This window comes from Aethalodelphis obliquidens, unplaced genomic scaffold (assembly GCF_003676395.1).
Source record: "Aethalodelphis obliquidens isolate GAN/ISIS:26980383/991018 unplaced genomic scaffold, ASM367639v1 scaffold2, whole genome shotgun sequence".
Taxonomy (NCBI): domain Eukaryota; kingdom Metazoa; phylum Chordata; class Mammalia; order Artiodactyla; family Delphinidae; genus Aethalodelphis; species Aethalodelphis obliquidens.
In genome coordinates, this window is record NW_020837946.1 from 27,638,524 (window position 1) to 27,662,873 (window position 24,350).

Below are 24,350 nucleotides of genomic sequence, written 5' to 3' on the forward strand. Positions count from 1 at the left end.
TTCTTTTGTATATTCTATAGAGTTTAGAGTACCTTCTAAAACTGGGTCTTATCTGCTTATCTCTAAATGTCCAAGATACAGAGAAAATCAGAGTTCTAGCTTTGAAAGGCCAGATCAGAAAAAGATAAATCGCAACTATAAGAGACATGAGCAGGGGCCCCATCTGTCCTTTGGAGATGCTCCAAGTCTGCTCTCTCCACTTGAACTTTGTGACATGGCACTATACATAGGTCAGATGACGACACTCAAGAAAACCCACAAAAACTTTTTAACTTAGACAAGCTGAATTTCATGAAAAATCAAATCTGGCAATTATAAAATCATGCCATGAATGTGGTAATACAGTTTTATTTTCTATGCAAAATAAATATAAAATGACCCCTTAACCCAATTATCGCACTCAGATCAGGGCACTATAGAATTCAAGATTTTATTCTAAGTAAGGTAGGAATAAATATTTTATGCAAAAGAGTCACATGATCTAACTTATATTTAATATTTTTACATTAATACATCTGGTTTAGCGCAATATTTAGTATCAGCTGTATTTTTCAAAGTATTACGTACCTAATGGATTTTTTCTCAAAAATGATAAACATGTATTTCTTATTTTTTCAGCAAAAAGACTTATGATTATTAATGACTTAATATCTAGTTTATGATTTTTTAAAAAATGCAAGATAACTAAGAAAACTAATTAATTCAATATAAAATGTGCTATGAATATATTTGCTTTCTTTCCTTGCTCAAGGCCTAGAAAAACTGTTGAATGGATGAATGCGTCAAAATTGCTCCAGGCTAGCTGTAGGCTTTGGAGATGTAACCTGATATCTCTGGGTCTCATTCTATGCATCTCTCAAATGTGGGGATTGGACCAAACAATGCCTTCCGTTCTACCTTCTCTAAAATTCCAAATCTAAGTGATTTGGTTACACATCTCAGGGTAAAATTATTTAGCATTATTTAGCACCTCTTTACTGACTCAACCTCCCTCCCTCCTCTAAGAAATCAAACAGCAATGCTGCAAGTTTTCTTTGAGATTTCCAATATCGCTGTGTAAATGTAACAATAATGATAACAATGTAGATAATGTTAACCCCCAATCGTCAACAAATCCAAATGGCATAAAGAGATAAAGTAAGTAAAAATAAAACCCTGTGGGACCCTACTGGGTACAAGCCCCTCTGTGTCCCCACTTCTTGTTTGTAGAAAAAAGCTCTAGTCTCCAAGGGTTTCCCCAAGTTCCAAAGAGCAGACTCAAACAGTTACTAATTAGTGAAGTGAGAAAATGCAGAAACAAAGGAAAAGCAGTCAAGCAAGAAAAGTAATAATAGCTTGAAGAGCAGAGTCACAGGACTCCTAGTTCCTCCTGAAGGGATACAGGTAACAATCTGATGCATATCTTGCATTGTTCTGCAGAAACTAAGACCCCTACCCTGTGGAGGATGTTGACTATATGCTGACCACAAGCACGTAGACCCTGGACTGGTTGGAACCAGAAAACTGATGATTAAGATTCCTAAAACATCACCTGGTTACTTCATCACCAACCAGTCAGAAGAATGTCCATGAGCTAACCATGCACCTATGACTCTCACTCCTAATGTTGCCTTTAAAAACCCTTGCTCCAAAGCAACAGGGAGTTAAGGTCTTTTGAGCATTAGTTGCCCATTCTCCTTGCTTTGCGTCCTGCAAATAAAAGCTGTACTTTTCCTCACTACAATCCAGTGTCAGTAGATTCGCTTTGCTGCTCATCGGGTGAGTGAACCCAAAGTTCAGCTCAGTAAAAATAATGCAAAGCTGCAACCTAAGTGTCCATCGACAGATGAATGGATAAAGGAGATGTGGCACATATATACAATGGAATATTACTCAGCCATAAAAAGAAACGAAATTGAGTTATTTGTAGTGAGGTGGATGGACCTAGAGACTATCATACAGAGTGAAGTAAGTCAGAAAGAGAAAAACAAATACCATATGCTAACACATATATATGGAATCTTAAAAAAAAATGGTTATGAAGAACCTAGGGGCAGGACAGGAATAAAGACTCAGACATAGTGAATGAACTTGAGGACACGGGGAGGGGGAAGGGTAAGCTGGGATGAAGTGAGAGAGTGGCATGGACTTATATATACTACCAAATGTAAAATAGCTAGCTAGTGCGAAGCAGCCACATAGCACAGGGAGATCAGCTTGGTGCTTTGTGACCACCTAGAGGGGTAAGATAGGGATGGTGGGAGGGAGGGAGACGCAAGAGGGAAGAGATATGGGGATATATGCATATGTACAGCTGATTCACTTTGTTATAAAGCAGAAACTAACACACCATTGTAAAGCAATTATACTCCAATAAAGATGTTAAAAAAAAAAGAGCAAAGCCAGTTAAGTTCTAGAACTGAGGGAAAGCTGATGAATGGGGAGTTCTGGAGCAAGGCTGCACCTAAAGATAATGATCTGTAGACTTCAGATTTGTGGAACAGTGGTAGTTCTTTGTAGAATTCAGGTGCTCACATAATGTGGCATTTTTTTCACTGCACAACTGACAAAATGCTTCTGAAGGAAATACTCAGTGACTCAAAACAAAGGTATGGGCTCAATGAAAGAAAGAAGCAAACAAAAAGGAGTTGCTGTCAGGAAATGTACACGATCTGTGGATATTAAACTGTATTCTGTTAACAGGGAAGAATGCTCAGCATTACTACATCTATAAGTTAAAAGTGTCTCTCTTAAATCGCCTTTTCATGTATCGTAAGTGTATTAGTCTGCTCGGGCTGCCATAACGATGTAGTATAGACTGAGGGCTTAAACAGCAGACATTTATTTTCTCACAGTTGGAGGCTAAAGTCTGAGGTCAAAATGCAAGGCACTGTCATCTTGCTGTGTACTCATAAAACCTTTACTTCATGTGCAGACACAGAGAGAAGGAGCTCCCTCGCGTCTCTTCTCATGAAGACACTAATCCTATCATATCAGGGCCATACCCTTAGGATTTCATTTAACCTTAATTACCTCCTTAAGGGCCGTATCTCCAAATACAGTCACACTGGGGATTAGGGCTTCCCACATATGAATTTTGGGGAGATACAATTCATTCCAAGCAATAAGTTTGACCATGAAAGCAAAGAGCAGGCACTGAATGCTTCTCCATGTTCTCCTTTTCTTTCTTTGACTCACCATTACTAAAAACAGAAATAATATGAAAAAATGAATGTTTCAGTCTCCATTCATCATGTAGCATCCAAAGAGAAACAGATAACTGGGGGGCTAGTGATTCCCTAGGATGGATTCCACTTCTAATGTGCATTTGTTTTATCATTTAAGAATATTTAATTACGCTATAGAAGACAAGAGAACAAATGGGGTGGATTAAACCTACAGTTTGCATTAAATGTAGAGCACATGCATGTTAAGCACAGGTACTAAATATCTGGGGCAACTGAGCACTAAATATTCACAATGCGCTAAATATATAAGAGGCACAAAGTATCCCCAAATATGCAGGAAGTACTTGATAGTCTTGATGTCTTAATTCAGCCACTGATTGGTGGAACCCATGGCCACATATCCTTTGCCCAAAGAACGCAAAAAAAACCCAGAGCTGCTCAGCAGGCTAAGTGGCAAGCTAGAGCCATGGCCAGGTGAACTCGCCCTTATATCTCTCTGAGACAGCAAGTGTGTGTCTCCGGCCCAAGGCACCTTCTGTCTGTGGGTCCCCTTGTTGCAACCACATTTCTGGTCCTCATAACCACACCATCAGTGGGGAAGGCTGATGTGGCAGAGAGAGTGAGAGAGAGACCGAGAGGAGATGTGAGCACTGCCTATCCCAGGACTCAGGTAGTGCAGTCCTTTCTGTGTGCATGGTATCCTAAGTGTGTTAACTTACCCATCTCTTTCCCTTTGCTTCTCACTGTATGTTTCAAATTGATTTCATAAACCATGGAGTTTATGACCATCCTAATCGGGTCTGTGAGTCTTTCTGTCCCATGACTCTGGGATGGATAGCTTGCTGGTAATGTATCAGAGGCTACAAGGTAATTTCCCACATAACGTCCCTAAAGGGCAATGTCATCAAGAACAGCAGCAAGTCTTGAGAAAATCCCAGGCTCTTGCTTTACCTCTTCTTGTTTCCACTCACCTTGCATCAGCCAGAGTTGCTCGTGCCACAGCCCAGGCTGTAACAAATGCTGCTGGGAACCCTGCAATCAGAAAAGGATTCAGACAATCAGAAAAGGATTCAGAGACCATATTTCTTTTGAGATTAAGGGATTTTTTCTTATATTCATCACATAAAAATATACTATTAAAAGGTGAGAGAGAAACACAGGCATGAAAAATGTTGCTATGTGAATATGAAAAGTCCACTTAATTTTCATCTTGTCCGTTTGAGAAGGTAGTGGTACACTGACGTTATTCGTTCTCAAAAGTCTGAAGATGAAGACTGGCTCTATTTTCCTTTGAAGGGTGTAAGGTTAAGCCATGTATGGAGGGGACTGAAGTTCCCGGGGTCAAAGGCAGGCGGTGGTCGGTGCATCCAACTTTGCCTCTTGAAATGCCGAAAGCCACATGCTTTCCAAGAGGAGTGAAGCAACAAGAGGGACTCATGAGAAGCGGCAGGAAGGCTGTTGTTCTAAAATACTCAAATTTTCTCATTCTAAAAGTTGAAGGCATAGAGAGGCTATACTGCAAGTTACAAAATTAGGAAGTTTTGATCAGTTTAGCCCTTCTTTTTTTGTTCGTATCGGCTCCAGACAGAAGCATTTGCAGGCACTGAAAGCTTAGCAAAGGGTGGTGCTATATTAGTTTGATGATTTGAGCATGACATATTTGTCCTTCATAAACAATAAACACCTATGAGCTTGCAACATCAACTCTATTATACTGACTTTCCATGAGTCCTTTGCCCCCAGTAAAGGTTGACTGCTCAGTTCACGCTATACCTGGACTCTGACATCACAAAAAATCACAAACCATAACTTTTATGCAGCACTGCAATAGAAGATCAAAGGATTTAATGGATAACTCTTCATTATGTGGCCTTTTAGAAAGAAGTTTTAAAAAAAGGAAGAGAAACCATAGGAAGCACTTTACAAAGAGAGAAAAATATTGAACTCAGAACATTTTTTTAACACAATATTCTTTACCTTTTAAAAAACACATTTTTAAATTTTCAGATATATTTTCTAAGCAAAAATGTAAACATAAAAATAGATTCAGATGAAAAAAAAATTAAAATAAGGTGATATCCCACAAAAGGAAATTTCTTTGTTCTCCTTAGTGATCTAATTGAATTTAACCTCAGCCTGCCTGTGTGGCTATTTAATTTTATGACTCTATATTCCAATTTTATTTATTGTTTTTATATAACTCCTTTTTAAAAAATTCTGCTCGAATTCTATGTTCTAGGAAATTTTTGTCAAAAGAGATCTACCCAATTCTGTTTAATTCTTAGGTTCAGCTTGCTATTCTATCTATCTATCTAGTCCACCTATCCATCCATCTGTATAAACATATATCCACTAAGCACTTATTAAATGCCTTTTCATTTGTTAAGAACTGTTATAGTCTCAGAAGATTAAAAAAAAGAACAGAATAAACAATATCTCCATTTTCCTGAAACTTATATCCTGGTATGGGAGGCAAAATTAATAACACAACTTCAGTTATCAATTAGCGCTATGAAGAAAAAACAAGAATGATAACTATGTAATGGAGAGAGCATGGCTCCTTCTGACAGAATGGTTCAAAAAGGTCTGACATGGATCCCTTTGCTGTTCTACTGCCTTGGTTATCTTTAAAAAATGTCTGCCTTTGATCAAAATGTTCACATTTTCTCATTTGCAGGTCTTCATCTTCTGCTTCCTTTACAATCTCCTGATCAGGCAATTTCCTGAATGATGTTCTATATATAGAACATTGATTAATGGTGCTGGATTTGGAATTGTGTCTTAAATGATAATTATAGCAAATACTTTATATCAGACACCATGTCTTAACGAAATTGCTTTTCTCATCCTCTTGGAAGACCCTCATTCACAAGATGAGCACAGAGACAACCATAGAGGAATAAAGAATAGAAACCACCTTGAGGCTTTCTAAGAATTTTTGGTCACCAATCTTAGTATCACATTATTATGTAATTAAGAACATATAAACAAAGGGAAAAATCTTTGAAATCTAGACGTTATTTTCAATTTAAGTGTTACTTTAAGTAAATTTAATGTAAATTGGAATGTTATTCTATATTTGCATTTATCTTAAGAGCTGAGTTATTTTCATAAAATACATCAGTATAAATAAGTGATTCTGAGAGGGAGGCAATCTCTGGTCTCAAAATAAGTAGACTCGAGCTTTGGTGTGGCTTCATTACTATTCTCCCTTAAAATGAAGGTTTGGACTAATAGTAGTCAAAAAAACTTTAGCAATTAAACACTTTCTTCAAATAAAAACTTATTCTGCAGCCCACTGCATAAGCCAGAGATGCCTTGAAGCCAAAGTGGGGTAAAAGGGTCTTGCCATATTGGCCCATGTAATTTTATCTTGTTTTGGACACTTCAGAGTCTTCATAGAACCCAACCTCAGCCTTACCATCCTCCTGAAATGCTACTGTGGCATTGCAAAGTCATAGCTTGATCATAAAGTGTAGAGTTAACCCTAAAAATTAGAAACACATCATGACATGGGGATTCCCAGATTTGCTACAGACATACAATGTCTTACCAGAAACCTTGATTCCCCTGGGAATCCAGTCTATGTTGACTGGTCAGACATGAAGCTCCAAGCTATGTATTCAGTTCCCTCTCTACTCACTGCAGGATGCTAGAATTTAGTATCTATCACTTGCTGATTCATTCTTTGAGGAACCTAGAAATTCGTCTATATAATTTTGATAGAATTGTTCTCAAGTCTCATAGGACTCTAAGGCCAATACTGAATGAGTCTTTCCTCTCTGTAAGGAAAACTGCAGAGCCTTTAAAGTTTTCCATTGTTACAAAGGTGAGTGTCTATTTATGAAACTTCAGAAGAGTTACCCTCCCCTAAGATGGAATTACTACAGTAAACAAAAGAAATCTTTAAAAAATATATCTAATTCATAGTCTAAAATCTGCTCTAGAAGAAGAGTAAGGCATTATGAAAAAGGACCAATCCAAAACAGAAGAGCTACAATAGAAAAGAAAATGTTTACTGAATTAAATATTGCCAGTGGGCAGAAACTGTAGAAGATCAATTGGTGGAGAGGAGGTGGAATCTTGAAACCGGGTGAACCCACAGAGATAAATCTACATAATGGTTACAAATATAAATTTGACTATAATTTATTTTCTTTTAAACAGATAATAACCTGTAGAATTTTTTAATGATAAGTAGTAAAACCCAAAATTACATCTTGAAGGTCTGGAAAAAGTAATAAGCAGGGAGAACCAAATTCCTTATCTTTCATAAAGTAGGGCCAAAATATAGATCTCTTATTGACTCTAATGGTTAAATATAATTTTAACTTTAAGATAACTTTAAGGTAGAATTAATAGTGACATTAAAAATCATAGGGCAAGGGAGAAACAGTTTTTCTAGATTTTTAAATTCAGCTTAAAGCAAACAACAAAGATTTTTAATTGTATAAAGGTGTCATATTGACTATCATAAATAATTTTATGAAGAACAGATTTTATAAATATTTTGAATATAATACATATGATGAGAATAGGCCTACAAAAAATAAAATAACCTAAAGGGTCAGACTCCATGCTTCTTGTGTGCTGGGACTTTAACATATACCTTGTATTTCAATTATATATGCTGCCAAATGGATGATCAAAAAACGTTTGCTGGATTGAAATAATTTTATACAGAGATAATAAAACCGGAAGTGTTTTCTGATTATTTTTCTCCTGATTATTTTAAGATAATACAAAATATGAAAATATTCTACAAGAAAGCTTGGCAACAGGGACGTGACTACGTGGTATAACCAGGATAGGTGTTTTTATATGATAATACATACATTCTGGCATCTCATCTGACAGGTGAAAATTAAGAATGGCTGCTAATACAGAGGTAAATTACCACATTCAATAAGGATAAAGAAGCAAGAATGACACTTTTTTTCCTATTATGTTGTATATTATATCCCCAGTACTTATTTACCTTATAACTGGAAGTTTGTTACCTTTTGACTGACCTTTTAAATATAGAATTAAATATATTTTTTAAATATGTAGTTGGAACCGAGAATAAAGTGTCTTATTCATGAGAAAATTGAGCAGGGATAGGAAAAATTAAGAAAATGGTTAGTTGAAAGAAAAGAAGCATAGTCATCATTAGAATTTGCCTTTACTCCTCTATACATCTTGTTTTGTGATAAAGATATACAAAAAGGTCATTTTAAATATCTGCCTTCAATTTACTAAGGCAGACATGGCATATGTTCCTCTTTAGATGGTAATTTCCTTCCCTGCCAACTTATTATTAAGAACCAGCAAAATCAATGTAAATAATGCAACTCCACATATCATTACAAAGTGAGTAATAAAGTGCTGAGTATTTACCTAGCTGAAGAGAGCTTTACGTTATAATAATTGGGTCCAAATGAACAACAAAGGAATCCAAGCAAATTCACTTCTCTAGTGAAGCCAATAAATCACTGGAAGAAAGTCTGAAACTGGGTTCACTATGGATTAGTCTAGCAAAGGATCCTGCAAAGCAGCTATAATGTTTTGATATTTATTTTTCTTATAGAAAGTTGGAAAAATGAGTCTGAAATAAAAATGATATTCTAAAATCATACTCTCAGTGTTGAGATAAGAGAAAACAGTCTATTAATCAAATAGACTTGGATATTTACTTCAGTAGCAGAGAGAAATTCTTTTTTTTTTTTTTTTCTGTTTGTTTGTTTTAATCATGGTCCCAAAGGCAGAGGCAGTATTTTATCTACTTAAGTCACACAGCTTGTGAGAGGAAAGGATGTCTGTGTCAGGCATGTTAACATCAACCAAAATCTGAGATCGAGTGTTTCCACTGACATTCTTAGCACAGCACCCAAAGAAGTATAATCTAGCCACAGTGTGACTATTATGAGGCACGGCTTATTGCAGCTGGAAATCAATTCTTCCCACACTGAGGTGGGGGTTCTAGTGTCCCTTTTACTCTGTGGGTACTCCCCAAATGGCGTCTGTCCATCCTGGGCCACACTACCTCAGCTTGCATCCTACCAGTCTTGGGGAAGGAAAAGGGGTACAGACTAGTGTTACAGGAATCTAAAGGTACCCAATACACACAGCCTAATATTTGAGAACTGAGGGCTATCTAAATACCTGGAAGCACTTTCTTGGAATGCTAAGACAGAGCAGCAAGATTTTCTAGCCTCGGGGTCTGGGAGAGGGAAGGTTGATTGGTTGGTTGGTTGGTTGGTTATTATTTACTGGGAATTAATACTGAGAGTATATGCAAAGGCTGAGGGCACCATGCCATCTTCACAGAACAAGACCCTAACGGCTAACTGACATACAAGAAACTGCAAGTTATACTGTAAGAACACATGTTAAGGACCGAGGAAAGTCTGCTAAGGTGCTACGTCTAAACTAAGTTAACTTCTCGTGTCCAATCCTCCCTCATCAGTCGTCATCCAGGGCCTCTGTCTTGATTTCGTTGGCTCCTTGTCGGGCCAATGCCAAGATAGTGTGGTTGACTGCTGCCATTTCCACAGCTAATGAGATGGGGTCTTGGTGGTCACTATGGCTAGTGCTGTCGTCTTGTTCGGATCAGATCCTCCTCTCTTCTTCTACCTTCTCTGCTTCTCTGCCTCCCTCTGAACTTCTTCCCTCCTCCTCCTCCCCATTGCGTACTTGCCAAGTATCCTGCTCTGAGTAGTCATTTCCGTCGACGTCATCACTGTTGGAATGGCCTCCGGGACTCTGTACATCTATCCCATGACTCTCCAGGATTGCTGCGATATTGGCTCTCCTCTTGATCTCCTTCCGTCTGTTAGCAAACCAATTATACACTTTCAGGGAGGTAACTCGTTCCAGATCTGATAGTTTTTTGCCTGGCTTCTGTATAACTGCGTTGCAAGCATTTGCAATTTCTTCTCTTTTTGCTTCATCTGGGTATTGATTCTCATTGAAGTAACTTTCCATGACAGCCAGGCACTCCTTTCTCCAGGTAAATCGACTCCCTCGTCGCAGTCGGAAGGTGCCAGATGTAGCTGAGACTGGGGGAGGCGTTTGTCTCCATTCCGGGTCCTCTATTGGAATGGGCGCGGGTCTCATACTTAGTGTAGCTCCAGGGTTTGTCTTTTCAAGCTGATACCATCGGTAAAACGCTCTTTTCTTCTGTTCACTCAGGTCTGATCCCTGCTGCAACAGCCAGTGAGAGATCCGGCTCTGACTGATACCTGTTACCTGTGCAACAACTGCTTGGGAAATCCTCCGATTGGCAAGAAAGGCTTTGATTTCCTCTTTTATCACACTGCTGTCCCTCCTCATTAATTCCTCTACTTTATCATCTACATCTAGGTCCTCTTCTGAGGCTTCAAAACTGTATGACCTCTGACCCATGCTGTTTGCATGGTAGCGAGTTGGTGACATCTTTCCATTGGATGTGGATAATCGCTCGTTATTCTCCCTCCCATTCTGATTGGTAGTACAAGGCTGTGGGGAGGTATCATAACTGTTGCTAGGTGATGGGGACATTCCAGAATGCTGGGTCTGTGTGGAAGCTGTAGCTGTAGAGGAAGATGCTGGAACATTGTTGGTAGTATTCCCATATGAACTTCCTCCGTAGCTGGACCTTCTTCCAAACTTGTCGCTATGCTCTTGATCAAGACGGTCCAAAGTTTCCAAGGCATGGAGAATTTCATGTTTAGTCATTCCAGTACGTCGAAGGCGCTGAAGCAGATCTATCTGCTCTATGGTAAATCTGGGTTCATCTGTATAGTGAGACATGGTTTCCAGCAAAACCACTGGAAAGGAACTGAGCATACTTTACATGAGGTGAATCAATATCTTTTCTAGAGATGATCAGCGTTATTTATCATTCTCAGAATCCTTGCTGAGTTCTCTCCGCCCGGCACAGCCCCCTCCCCAACGTCCCGGTACGAAGGGCTGAGGTAGGGAGGAGGGGAAAGCGGGAGGGGGAGGGGTGTCTTCCGCGTGGGGCGCCCGTCGGGAGGGGACTGGGGAGGGGTTGAGGCCGGCGCAGGAAGAGGAGAAGGGGGAGGGGAGGCCCCTATCTCCCAGTCTCCCCCTGAAAACCTCCCTTGTCTCAATCACATCAGACTGACTGTCTTTGTCTGCAGAGAGAAATTCTTAAAAGAATATTACTATTTTGGGGGGCTGCCCTGGTGTCCGCCTGCCGATGCGGGGGATGAGGGTTCGTGCCCCGGTCCGGGAGGATCCCACATGCCGCGGAGCGGCTGGGCCCATGAGCCATGGCCGCTGAGCCTGCGCGTCCGAAGCCTGTGCTCCGCAACGGGAGAGGCCACAGCAGCGAGAGGCCCGCGTACGGCAAAAAAAAAAAAAAAAAAAAAAAAAAAAGAATATTACTATTTTTTAATTATATATGCCCTAGCCTAGAGCATTTATTTTTTTGGAGTTGCAAAGAGAGAAGCCAGAAGACAGACCAACTATAGCACCATAACTCTGTAAATATTACTTGTTACTGTTTTAATTGTGGTTAATTACATAATATTGCATGTAAGATGCTTTTTGTAACGTGATCTTCCATGTAGATACTACTTGCTTTCATGCATGTTCTTAAACCATTTGGTGAAATGAAGATTTCAAGTTGTGATGCTTCTCTACTGTAATTGTCACTCTTATGACAAAATTTTGTGGACAAATAATTAAAGTTGTAAAGGAAGGTGAGAACCTCATACTTGCATAGAAGCTCACTGGAACCCTCACTGTTTTTTTAATTCGCATTTTCAAAGACAGATTTGAAAACTAGTTTCCTGGGTTTCAGAGAGGCAAACTTCTGATTTTACAGAGCGACAGACGGATACAGCCCAAATAAGAGCTGACAGGGGAATTTGCTATCAAATCAATATGTAAATAAAGAAAAACAAGTTTATTACCAGTGTGACCAATGTCATAGAAAACCAAAAAATAAAATGGAACTCAGACAAATTCATTGTTGAATTTTCTATCAACATCTTTACTAACTTCTAGTAATTATGTGGGTACACAGATATAATTTTGCCTTGAAGCCAAACTACCAAAAACTGTTGAGAAAATTTCCAAAGTACCCTAAACAAATAAAGTGTATCTTTTTTTATTTTAGTAACTGTTAGTCAAAGATAAGGGAGAGCCTAAAAACAAACCACTTTCATAAATTTTTATTCACAACAATTATTATTTCATAATAAATAACGCTTGACAGTAAATTGACCCTTTGTCTTCTTAAAGGTTATTAACTAACAGGAAATTCAATATCCTTTACTTCATGTTTTCAAATTAAGACAAAACAGGCCAAAAAATTCTTATTTTGATGGGAAAAAAACCTTCAAATTTAATCTTGAGCCACTTAGTTGATTTTTTTCCCTGTGCTGAGCACGTCATAATTTGGATATTAAAATAGCAATTGTTAATATTGAGACTTCTTAATTTTAACCACGTATGAGTTTTAATTTTTCTTAAATTATAACAAACAAACAACATCCTTTCTCCACATCACATTAAGTTAGTGCCTAATTCAGTAATCCCTCTAGTACTGACAAGGCATTTTTGGAATGTGAGCTGAATATCCTTTTTTTAAAATTATTTATGCCGCAAGTAATTTGAATTATTTCCTTCCAAAAGACATCCACGTAATTAGTTTGTAATTTGCATTGTTAAATGCAGTCAAGATGGTCCTATAAATTCCTTTCTGGCATTCTCATCATATGACCTAGAATTACAAATCAAAGGTGCATCATTATAGCTTAGAAATTCAAAAATCAAAATTTTTAGGATGAAATTATTGTTAAATCAAGATATTGACATAAGATACGATGAGCACAGCAGTTCTAAATGTGCATGGCTAACAAGGTATTTCCCCCAAAGAATCCTCTCAAGAATCTGGCCTAAGAACACTAACCCTAAGTTAAAAGTGAAAAGTTTGTTACCACTAGGAGGATTATAGACTTGATCTTAATACATTTCCTGAATAATTAAAGAGAAAGAAAGGATAAAGATAGAATAGGGAGGGATTATTTTGGGAAAATGACAGAAAGAATGCTAATGACAGGCAAGACAGAAAGCCCTACAACCCATAATCCAGTTGAAAAGGAAAGGAGACAGAAATGCCTTACCCCAGCCTATCAAGGTGAAGCCCCACAGGTACTTGGTGTCCGAAAAGAACGCCACAAAGATTAAACTATGCAGATAGAGGCCTTCCACCAAGATCCAATAGTAGTTTGTAGCCAAGAAGTAAATAAACATCACAACAGCAATCTTGCACCCAATCTGTTACAAATAAACCAACATTGCACCATATTAGAATTCCTAATCGTACTGGTTCCAACATTAGACCACTAAAAAGCAGTTCCTCCATTTATTTTTTTATAATCTAATATCTCTTATACCTGGGAAGGCCAAGACTTTTGAAAGAGACCAGAACAAAGTTATTTTAACATAGCATTTCTAAGACTGCTGGCTTGATTCTATTTTTAAAATAAGATTTTTATTCCTTTAGGAGTTATAAGAAATCACTTTTCCTTAAGTTTTCTTGTTTATAAAAATACCTGATCATCAGAGAAAATTAGGAAAGTAAAGAAAAGCATAAAGAGGAAAACTTAACCATCATTCTACCATGAATTTATTTTATTCTGGTCTTTTTTATGCCCCAAAAGTTAATGGCTTAAAATGATAAACATTTAATATGTCTTATGAATTGATTGATTGGCTAGATGATTCTGCTGATTTGGGCAAAGCTCAGCTAATCTTGGCTAGGCTCACTCATAGAGGTCTACCCGCAACTGACACACCATCACACCTACTTCATTCTAGTTCATTTAAAAAGTCACAAAGCCAATCCAGAATTAGAATCAGCAGAGACAACAACGATCTACAGGGCAAAGGGCAAAGATACCAACAGCATTAATTCACACCATCAATACAATCAATCTATTCTACCTAATTTCCAGATATATTGCTTCAATGGTGATAATGCTTCTCATTAACTGAATTATTGGGTGATTCTACTTACTAAATAACAACAGGACATTTAAGAGCAGAATCAAGTACCATGGAATCTTATTTGGGAACAAGTCTTTGAGGCTACAATAAAGGAACTAAATGCCCTGGGTTTTTAAATCCCAAGCTCCTGGTCTTGCAGGTGGGCTTTTTACTTTTGAAAGTGGTGAGCCATGCAAGGGCTCATGGTGAAAACACTTACATATTGTGATTTGTCCACAGAAGGTACTTCTATGGAACTCTGTAGGTCATCTTGCATTATCAGGGACTGCAGCTCCTTTACTCCTATGTGAGCATGGACCACTCTGTCCTTGACAAAGATGCTCGCAGCTCTCAGCATGAAAGACACAAATAAATGCATGTGGATATAGTTCCTAGTACAATGCAATCGTCTATGGAGAGAAAATATTCAGTATTTAGATTTGAATAAAATTAGAAATGGAGAAAGAAAATACATAAATGAGTTCAAACTCCTCCCAAAAAAGAAGAAATAAACCTGAACAAAGACAGAAACAATTGGGGTCAAAAACTAAAATGTAGCTTTTTGAGACTTAATTACAAATTTATCCTGATCAGCTACCATGGTTATCCAGATTATGCAGTGTTAAATATTATGCTACATTATACTATAGCATTACATTATACTATATATTAAGGTCATAAATAATCGATGGAGAACCACCTTGAACAGGGATAAGCCTTATTAAAACTGGAATGTTCACATTTTCAATATATTCTCTATATGAAAAAGTAAGATATTTTGATAGAATTACACAGTTTTATTTCCTAGGAATGTTAGAGAGAAAACAAGCTTCCTTTAATATAAAAAGCTTTGGAATTATAAAAGGATCTTAGACACAAGTTAAGTCAGTAACATACTCAGGAGTAGATATAGCAGCATCAACTAGTACAGAAAGGTAACTCCAAAAACAAAAGATTTCTTTTAAGTTTGATTAAAACAAAATCAAAAACACCAGGAAAAGGGATGTATAATCTGGTCAAAAGGCCCAGCTCTACCATTGCTTGACTATGAAAAAAGCTGAGCTTCCGTGTACAATGAACACACTGATACTACGTCTCTTCCTGAAAAGACAAAGTACTCAGGTATAAGGAAGTAAGAAATGTTTTAATCCAGAAGAAAAAGAAGAAATGTTTTAATCCAGTAATATATTTTTATATTTCATAATATAGAAAGAATCTACTGTTAAATACTCTGATAAACTATTATGTAAACTGAGGAATTATTACTTAGTCATTTGTATCCTCCTGAAATTTCATGTAACTCTTATTCTCATAAATATCTATCTATTATTTTGAACAACCACAGCTAACTTTGATGTAATGGAATGAACTCTGGATCCGAGTCAGAAGATGAAGGTTCTGTTTCCAGCTGGACCACCTATGACCTTGTGAGTTTGAACACTGAGCTTCAGTTTCTTGTCTCTCAAATGAGATCATCCCTGCCAAGCCAACTTCACGAGGTTATTTTGAGGAACCCCTCTACAACCCCAGAAATGTGATCGTGTTACCCTTCTAGTTAAAAACTTCATTGGCTCCCTGTACACTACCTTATAAGACAAAATTCAAAGCCCTTGACAAAAGCCTGTAAAACCTAATGCTACAAAATCTAGTTTCTCCCTGGCCATTCCCATATGGCCACTCCTCCCTAGGCATCAAATGCTGCATTCATATGGGACCCTTCTATATTCCCTGTGTATACTCTGCTCCTTTGTGCCTCTGACCTTTGTACATTCTGTTCCCATCATTTGGAATGTGCCAAATTCCTTCTCATCATTCAGTATCAGCTCACACACCAGTTGTTCTGGGAAATCTCTCTCCCTTATCTTATTAGTTTTAGACTAGTTCCTTAGTATTCCCAAAGTCCTTTATGAAACCTGCATTACAGTACTAATAATATTTTAATTGATAATCATCTAATGTGTCAGTTTCTCTCAATGGTGTATATACTACTTTTCTGGTCTTCAACATATCTTAGCTTGGCCTCCATCAATACCAAAAAGGGACTATCACATGATAGAGAAAAACGCTTGTTGAACCAATGGACTAGTAAATCAATAAAGCAAATGCTTTGGAAATATAAACTACACCACTATACCACTACTATATGAGAAACTGTTGGAAGTGGTTGGAATATTACAACTAGTCATTATTTATTAATTCAACAAACATTTACTGAGCACCAGGACATATCAAGTACTACTGAGAGTGCAGCAATGAGCAAACAGAAAAAAATAAATGCCTACTCTTGTGTGGCTTTACATTGTAGAGGGAGAGACAAAAAATAAAAAGATAAATAAGTAAAACATCAGATAATACATTAGACAGCTATAAATCAGAGGAGAAAAGTAAACTAGGAAATAGGTATGAGAAGTTTCAAGGAAGAGAGGATTGTAAGATAATAGGAAACAAAATATAAAATTTTTCTTTTAGTTATAGTTTCTGTTAATTTCTAAATCCTCTATTTCCATTTTCTAACTACCCCTTCATGGAGAAAGTGACTGGGAATCACTCACCTGAAGTAACCAATGATGAGAATAGCCACAGCCAGAGATCCAAAGGAGACAGAGTAACCAATAGTGTACATGACATAGAGGCGTTCAAAGAATTCTTGCTGGAGGGCAACAGATTTAATCAGAAAAGCAGGTTTGAACAAATAATTTGATGTAGATAAACTTAAAAATCATGCTTTTAACCTCTTTAAAGATAGGCAACGTGTGACCACATTCGTATAATATACAGGTTATTTTTCTGGCCTTCCTTTTACTCCCTAAATTCAAGTCAGGGTTAAAGATATAATTAAAATATTTGGCATTTCTTCTTGCTTAAGTGAGGCCAAATTCAATGTTACAAAATTTACTTCATGTATTTTTACAGTGTTCATTTTAACTAATTGGAACTGTATATCTAACATGTGATATTTGGAGTAAATAAAACACATATTACAGACTATTTTAAAACTGGTAAAAAAAATATGTCACTTTTGGAATATTAGTTCTAGTTTTCTTTAGCTTTTTTATTGAGCTGTAGTTTACATGAAACAAAATGTGCAGATTTAAAATGAGCAGTTTGATGGGTTTTGACAAACCAAGTTCGTTGTGCCACTTGCTAGTCAAAAATCCACCCACCATCCACCCCCAGGTAACTACTGTTCCAATTTCTGTCGCCACAAATTGGCTTTATCTGTTCACGTACTTCATATATTTCTCAACTGTTCTTATATTTCTTGGAATTATATAGTATATACTCTTTTTGTCAATATACTGTTTTGATATTCACTGATATTGTTGCATTAATCAATGGTTCATTCCTTTTTTTTTTTTGTATTTTAAAATAACTCTAGATTCAAAAGAAGTGGAAAAGATAGTAAAAAGGGTCCTATGTACCCTTCACGCAGTATCCTCCAATGCTTACATCTTACATAAGTTCACTAAAATATCAAACCAGGAATTTGGCATTGGTGCAGTTCATGTGTTTACAGTTTTGTGTCATTTTATTACATATGAAAATTTTTGTAACCTTCTCTGCAACCAAGATATAGAACTATTCCATCACCACAAAGATGTTCCTTGTGCTGTTTCCTTTACAGTCATACCTACCCTGTTCCTCTCCACCATCCTTATCACCTGCCAAACATTAATCTGTTTTCTATCTCGATAATTTTGTCATTTCATAAATGTTATAGAAATGAAATCATACAGAACATGATCTTTGAGATTGGTTTTTTTCACTCAGAGTAATAACCTCAAGATGCATTCAAGTTGTTACACATACCAAGTTTGTTCTTTTTTATTGCTGCATAGTACTGCATGGTATGCATGTGACCTACATATACCATATTTGAAAAGAGTTTCAAACTTTGTAGATAACATACAAAGTTGGGTCATGTTTTTTATAGACTCTTTCAATCTCTGTTAATTGGTATATTAAGACCATTTGCTTTTAATATAATATTGATATGTTAAGGCTAAGTCCATCATTTTATATTTTTATTTTCTGTTATGTTTTTCATTTCTGTGTTTTGCTTTTCCTGCCATCCCTGGTTACTTGAACACTTTGTAGAATTCCATTTTGACTTATATTTTTGTATAGTGCTTTCGGTGGTGGCTCTCGGTATTACATTATGTAGCTTAATGTGGAAGATTTGATCATTGAATTTTCACCTTTCTTCTATTCTAATTAAACATTGAAAAGTATAAATCTTTCTCTACACTCTGCTTTTGCTGTTTCCCACAATTTTTTATATATATTGAGCTTTCATATTTATTCAGTTCAAACTTTTGCCATTGGTCACATAATTTCCAACAATTTATGAATTGTATACATATTTTAATTTATTTTCAATTAATTCTTTTGTGGTCAGAGAACATACTCCATAAGATTTTAATCTTGAGATTTATCGAAACTTGTTTTATAGCCCAGCATATGTTCTATCTTGATAAAACTTTGGTGAGTACTTTAAAAGAATGTAAATTTTGCAGTTATTGTGAATACTAATCTATAAATGTCAATTTATTCAAATTGTTTGAAATATATTCTATAGAAGGTTTTGTCCAATTGTTCTATCAATTACTAAGAAAATGGCATTCTTTAAAATGTCAACATGCTGTAATTTGGTTATTTCTCCCTTTGGCTCTGACAAATTTTGCTTCATGTAATTTGGAGCTCCTAAAGCATGTATATTTAGGATTATTTCCTCTTGGTAAATTGATTCTTTATAATTTGAAATGTCCCTCCGTCTTGGTAATTACATTTATCTGTATCTTTATATTTAGAGTACATTTCTCAAAGACAGCAAACTACTGATTCATACTTTTATTATCCATTCTGACAACCTCTGCCTTTTAAGCGAAATGTTCAGTTCACTTACCTTGAATACAATCATTGCTATGGCTGGGTTTAAATCTAACATACAGGTATTTGCATTCTAAATGTCCTATCTCTTCTTTGTTCCTCTGTACCTACTTCCTTACCTTTTATTGGGGGGTAGGGGATGGGGAAATCAATCAAGTATTTCTTAGTATTTCACATGTGGGTTTGTCTTGTTTTGTTTTGGGGTGGGGGGCAGCTTAAGGGATCTTAGTTCCCTGACCAGGGGTTGAACCCTGGCCCTTGGCAGTGAAAGCTTGGAATCCTAACCACTGGAATGCCGGGGAATTCCCAAAACTTGTGTTATTTTTTAGCAGTTACTATAGAGACTTGGTTATGCATCTGAACTTATTAGAGCTTACATTTAAGTAATATTGAACTATTTCACCATATAAATAGAACTTTACAATCATGTACTCAATTTTGCTCCCCTAGCCTTTGTCCCTTTTAGATTTTGTTCTGCATAATTTATAAACCCCAATAAGAGGCTATTATGTTTGCTTTAAGCAGTCAACAAATTTTAAATGAATTAAATTATAGATATAACGATAGATATAAACATAGCAATAAATAAGGATAGGTATATAGTTTTGTTTATTATTTTAGTCTGCTATTTTTATCCACATATACACCTGTTCTGGTACTCCTCATGCCTTTCTGACAATCTATGCTTCCATCTGGTATATTTCTCTCCTGCCTAGAGAATTTTTTTGAGCATTTCTTATACTGAAAGGCTGATGAAGATAACCTGTCTCGGATATTTTCTGTCTGAAAAATATCATTATTTTGCCTCTGTCTTAATGAATATTATCACTTTAAAGATATCATTCCATTGTATTCTGGCCTCCACTGTTTATTACTAAAACACAGTATCTTTTTAGTTGTTGCTCCCCTGAATATAATGTGCCCTTTTTCTCTCACTGCTTTTAAGATTTTCTTTTTACTTTGATTCACAGCAGTTTAACTATGATGTGTTTAAGTATGGTTTTCTTTTTATTTACCCTGCATAGGGTTTGCTGAATCCCTGGAACCTGTGGATTGATTTATTTCATCCACTTTAGAAAATTATTGGCTATTGCCTTCTCAGATATTTATTTTGTCCTATTCTTTCCCTCTCTCTTTACCTCTAATTTCACATATGTTTAGACAATTACATATTATCTCACAGTCTCAGATGGTTCTGTTTTTTTAATTTATTTTTTCTCCTAATGCTTCAGTTGGATAATTTTTACTGACCTCTCTTTAGGTTCACTGATCTTTATCATGCTGTGTCCAGTTTGCTGTTGAGCATATCAAATAACTTCTTCATTTTTTAATTGAATATTTCAATTCTACAATTTCCTTTTTCTTTAAGTTTTCATTTCTCTGCTGATTTTCCCACCTGTTTTATGCACCTTTTTCACTAAATCATCTAACATATTTATAATAATTATCAAGTCCTCATCTGCAAATTACAACATCTGGATCATCTGTTTCTTCCTGCTTTTGTTTTTACTCTAGATTTTGGGTCCTTACCTTGTAATTTTTTATTACACTACAGGCATTGTAAGTAAAAGAAGAGTAAGGACTGGAGTATATAATATTAACAGCCTGAAAAGGGCAGTCCTCTTCCTCTACCAGGCTTCTTGGGTTGGGAGGATGGATTACTTTGTTTTTAAACTGGGATTCGGTTTGCTGTAGTGCTTTGGTTTTTTTGTTTTTATGATTCCCTTTATCCTGATTTTAGGTTTTGAGAGCAGATTCGAGACTTTTCCTTCAGCAGATTGTGGGATCTGAGCACCAGCAGCCTCTAGTGGCCAGTATATGGGTTTTAGTCCATCTGACAGTTTTCCAAGCCACAGAAGGACTCTTTCTGCTTTTTGAACCATCCATCAGCTTTGGAGCTGCTGGAAATTTCACTTTGCTCTCCAGCTCTGCCCTGGGCTTTCTGCATCTCAGAAGATGTCACTCCATTATGCTCTGCTCCAGTTCTCAGCTAGCCACTGCCTTGCTTTGGATGAAGATATCATGTGCCTAGGAAAGATCTTTCTCAGCTCTATTTTGTCAGGCTGCTGCCTTTCACTTAGTGAGATTTGTCATCTTGGGGGTCTGTCTCAGCTTTCCTGCCCTCCCCCTGGTCTATGAGCTGCAGCAGTCATGCACTTAAAGAGAGCCACATATACCCCAAGAGATGTCTCTTAGCTCCTCTGTTCCATGCCATGCCTTCAGCTTACAACTCATTTTTATTGGAGTATAGTTGCTTTACAAGGTGTTAGTTTCTACTGTACAGCAAAGTGAATCAGCTATACATGTACATATATCCCCTTTTATTTGGATTTCCTTCCCATTTAGGTCACCACAGAGCATTGAGTAGAGTTCCCTGAGCTATACAGTAGGTTCTCATTCATTATCTATTTTAGGACCTGAAACATTTTGATATTTTCTTTAGGTTAGAGTGACCTGGCTGAGATATATGCATATATACTTATAAATATGTGTCTGTTATATTATGTTTACATTACACTATATGATGCTACATTATTTATGTATAAAAATTCAAATTGGTAGTCAGCAACGTGATGCATGATTTTTTTCTTGGTTACCTATGAATGGCGACATCTCATCTCACTCTCATTCTGTGAGGGTCCTACGCACATCTTGGGAAATTTCTCTTGGCCCACCTGCTACACCCCAGCCTTTGGCACACTGGCTCTAGACACTCAGTGAAGGCTTATGGGAAAGAATTGGATGATGGGTAATAGCTCACTGTGACTGGGGTTCATTCCTTGGAATTCTAAGCCCTTATTCCAGTCCTTGTCTGATAAAAGTTGTTTTAAAAGTCTGGTTCTTTTCTTTTTATCCCCTTCCATAGCCTGGTTGCTCCTCTTCTGGTGCAGAGCCAGGGATAAATGCAGCCATAGGTCTTTTCTCTCATAAGAAGGGCTTTCCCACTTCTGCAATTAGGTTCATTTAGATTTCTTGGCATCCTCAGCTTACTGATAGGTTTTTACAAATTATTAATTTTGCATCTTACTCAACTTATTCTTATTGTGGCAACTTCCCACATCCTGACTTTGTCTCTTGTTTCTTTTTTAAAACATTTATTACATATTATTTTCTCTTAATAAAATGTTAAACTTTTTATAGAAAATATCTGGAAAATGTGTAAAATACAAAAAAGAGAAGGAAAAAAATTCCCTAATTCCCACCAAGCAAAAAGAAACACTGTATTTCATGTATTTCTTTTCACTCTATTTCTATGTATCATTTCCTACTGTTTTGAATATTTGCATTCCCAATTTATATACAAGTTTATTATCTGATTTTTTTTTCCAGGTAACTGTATAACAAAGGAATTTCCCAAGACCACAAACTCTTTACACAAAATATATATTTGAGCTTATTTAACCATTTCTTCATTGGAAATTTAAATTCTTCAGAATATTCACTATAATAATTAATGGTTCAATGAATATTATTCCATTCAGTTCCCCCCACTTCAAATCTTTATGCTTGAATCTTAGAAGTATAATTATAAGATCAAAGGATATGACCCCCTTGAAATTTCTTAATATATATTGTTAAATTACTGTCCAAAAGTCCATATAACCTTTAGACATGAGATATATGGTAATTTCTACAGTATGCTACTATTTAAAATATCATACTCTAAAGAATTTAACAACCTCATGGCCCATCATAAGAGTTTTCTTGCTTTTTTTATTGAAAGTAATTAGCTCATTTTGTCAAGTCAATGATATGGAAATTATTTAAAGAACAAAACAATAGATGTTTTAAAAATCTTTACCTTATGTCCCCTATAAAGATGTGGCATTTATTCTAAATGCACTTTTTCATTTTTACCTTTTTTTATGCAAAAACTCTGATTATAACCATTAATAATTAATATCTCATAAGTAATATCATTTTGCCCTACACTATATCAAAACTTTAGAAGGTATCCAGTTTTCTTATTAAAAGATATTTACATTCTTAAGTTTTCTCAAGTTATTGCTTAAGGGTTGTAAACAACAGAAAACACTCTTTATATTTTTGATTAAGGAGATAAAATTACTTACACTAACAAAATCAAATTTTTCAGTTAACTTTTAAATCATGTTTATATAAAATAGTATGTATTTTGGGTATTTCACCATCCTTAGCTATTTTGATTCTTGGAATACATAGTAATTAAAAAGAATGGTTGTAATATTCTGAATAGAGTTAAGTGTAAATAAAATCATGATATAATTTAATGGCCATTTAAAAGCTGTGAAGACTTGCCCTTATCATCATTTAATGCACAAATTCATAGCAGAGTATACTAACTATTGTGAATGTTTATATCAATGAAATTGAAATTATTTTGAAGTATTTTATATTAACTCATTGTTGGCTTTGGTTCCATTGTAGAGTACATAATTGTCTCCTCACATTGACTAATTTTATCTAAGAAGTATGTCAACAATGAAATACAAAACTGAGGTCTTTTGGCAATTTACTAAAGAGTCATTAAGGTGGTAGTGCTTTGTGCTAGAAAAAAAGTTAAGAAAAGAAGTTCTGACTATTAATGCAAAATCAAACAGGGACTTCCCTGGCAGTCCAGTGGGTAAGACTCCGCACTGCCAACGCAGGGGGCGTGGGTTTGATCCCTGGTCAGGGAATTAAGATCCGACATGCCGCTCAGCACGGCCAAAAAAAAATAAATCAAACGAAGAAAACTCCAACTTACCACTTCTGCCACTGCTCTCCCTCCCTCCCCACCAAAAAATAAATATCATCAAGCATAAAGAAAAATGTCTAATGTTAGGAGAGTTATGTATTATGACTGTTCTCAGGATCCTCATAAAATCATTTATACATCAACTTGCCATGTTCATTCCTAGCATCATATGCTTATAGCATCATGCATTTTACTGACGAGGTCTGCGTGATAGGAATTTAGGCATAACTTTTAATCCACCACATATAACCTAAAAGTAACTATCTAGAAGTTTTTGAAATTTACATATGATTACCATACCGGAAAGAGCACTGACCCTGCCATGATCCAGCTGTGTCACTTTGACCAACACTTAACTTTTGGTTCTGAATTGCCTCACACGTGTAAAATTAAGGTATTGTGTGAGAAGACCTATAAGACACCCCTTGCTCCTCTTTAATTCTGAAACTCTAATCGTTCATATACTAATGAAATCACCTGCTGGCAAATCTTATGATATGGAAAATACATCTCAAAAATACAAAGCTCCTCCAGGAATAGAGTGAGATGAGATGTAGCCATTCATAGGTAACCAAGAAAAAAATCATGCATCA

At 36.2% G+C, this 24,350-nt stretch overlaps 2 protein-coding genes across 3 annotated transcripts in view; both read right to left on the minus strand.

Moving 5' to 3' along the window:
* PTH2R (parathyroid hormone 2 receptor) overlaps positions 1 to 24,350 on the minus strand; it is a 106,550-nt gene that overhangs the window by 32,333 nt on the left and 49,867 nt on the right. Inside the window, exons 5-8 of the mRNA XM_027122658.1 lie at positions 16,703 to 16,800; positions 14,371 to 14,560; positions 13,286 to 13,439; positions 4,139 to 4,199 (exon numbers count right to left, since the gene is read on the minus strand). Of these exons, the coding sequence (XP_026978459.1) occupies positions 4,139 to 4,199; positions 13,286 to 13,439; positions 14,371 to 14,560; positions 16,703 to 16,800 (503 nt within the window). The remainder of the gene's footprint in view (positions 1 to 4,138; positions 4,200 to 13,285; positions 13,440 to 14,370; positions 14,561 to 16,702; positions 16,801 to 24,350) is intronic.
* Positions 8,869 to 11,281, minus strand: LOC113628765 (homeobox-containing protein 1-like). Of its 2 annotated transcripts, none has more exons than XM_027122645.1 (2): positions 9,854 to 11,281; positions 8,869 to 9,748 (listed from the first exon to the last, which is right to left on the minus strand). In XM_027122645.1, the coding sequence occupies exons 1-2, from the start codon at positions 10,974 to 10,976 to the stop codon at positions 9,612 to 9,614; spliced, it is 1,260 nt and encodes a 419-aa protein (XP_026978446.1). In that variant the 5' UTR covers positions 10,977 to 11,281; the 3' UTR covers positions 8,869 to 9,611. The 2 variants fall into 2 exon arrangements, with proteins under 2 accessions (XP_026978446.1, XP_026978438.1); XM_027122637.1 differs by having other exon boundaries at positions 8,869 to 9,749; positions 9,783 to 11,281.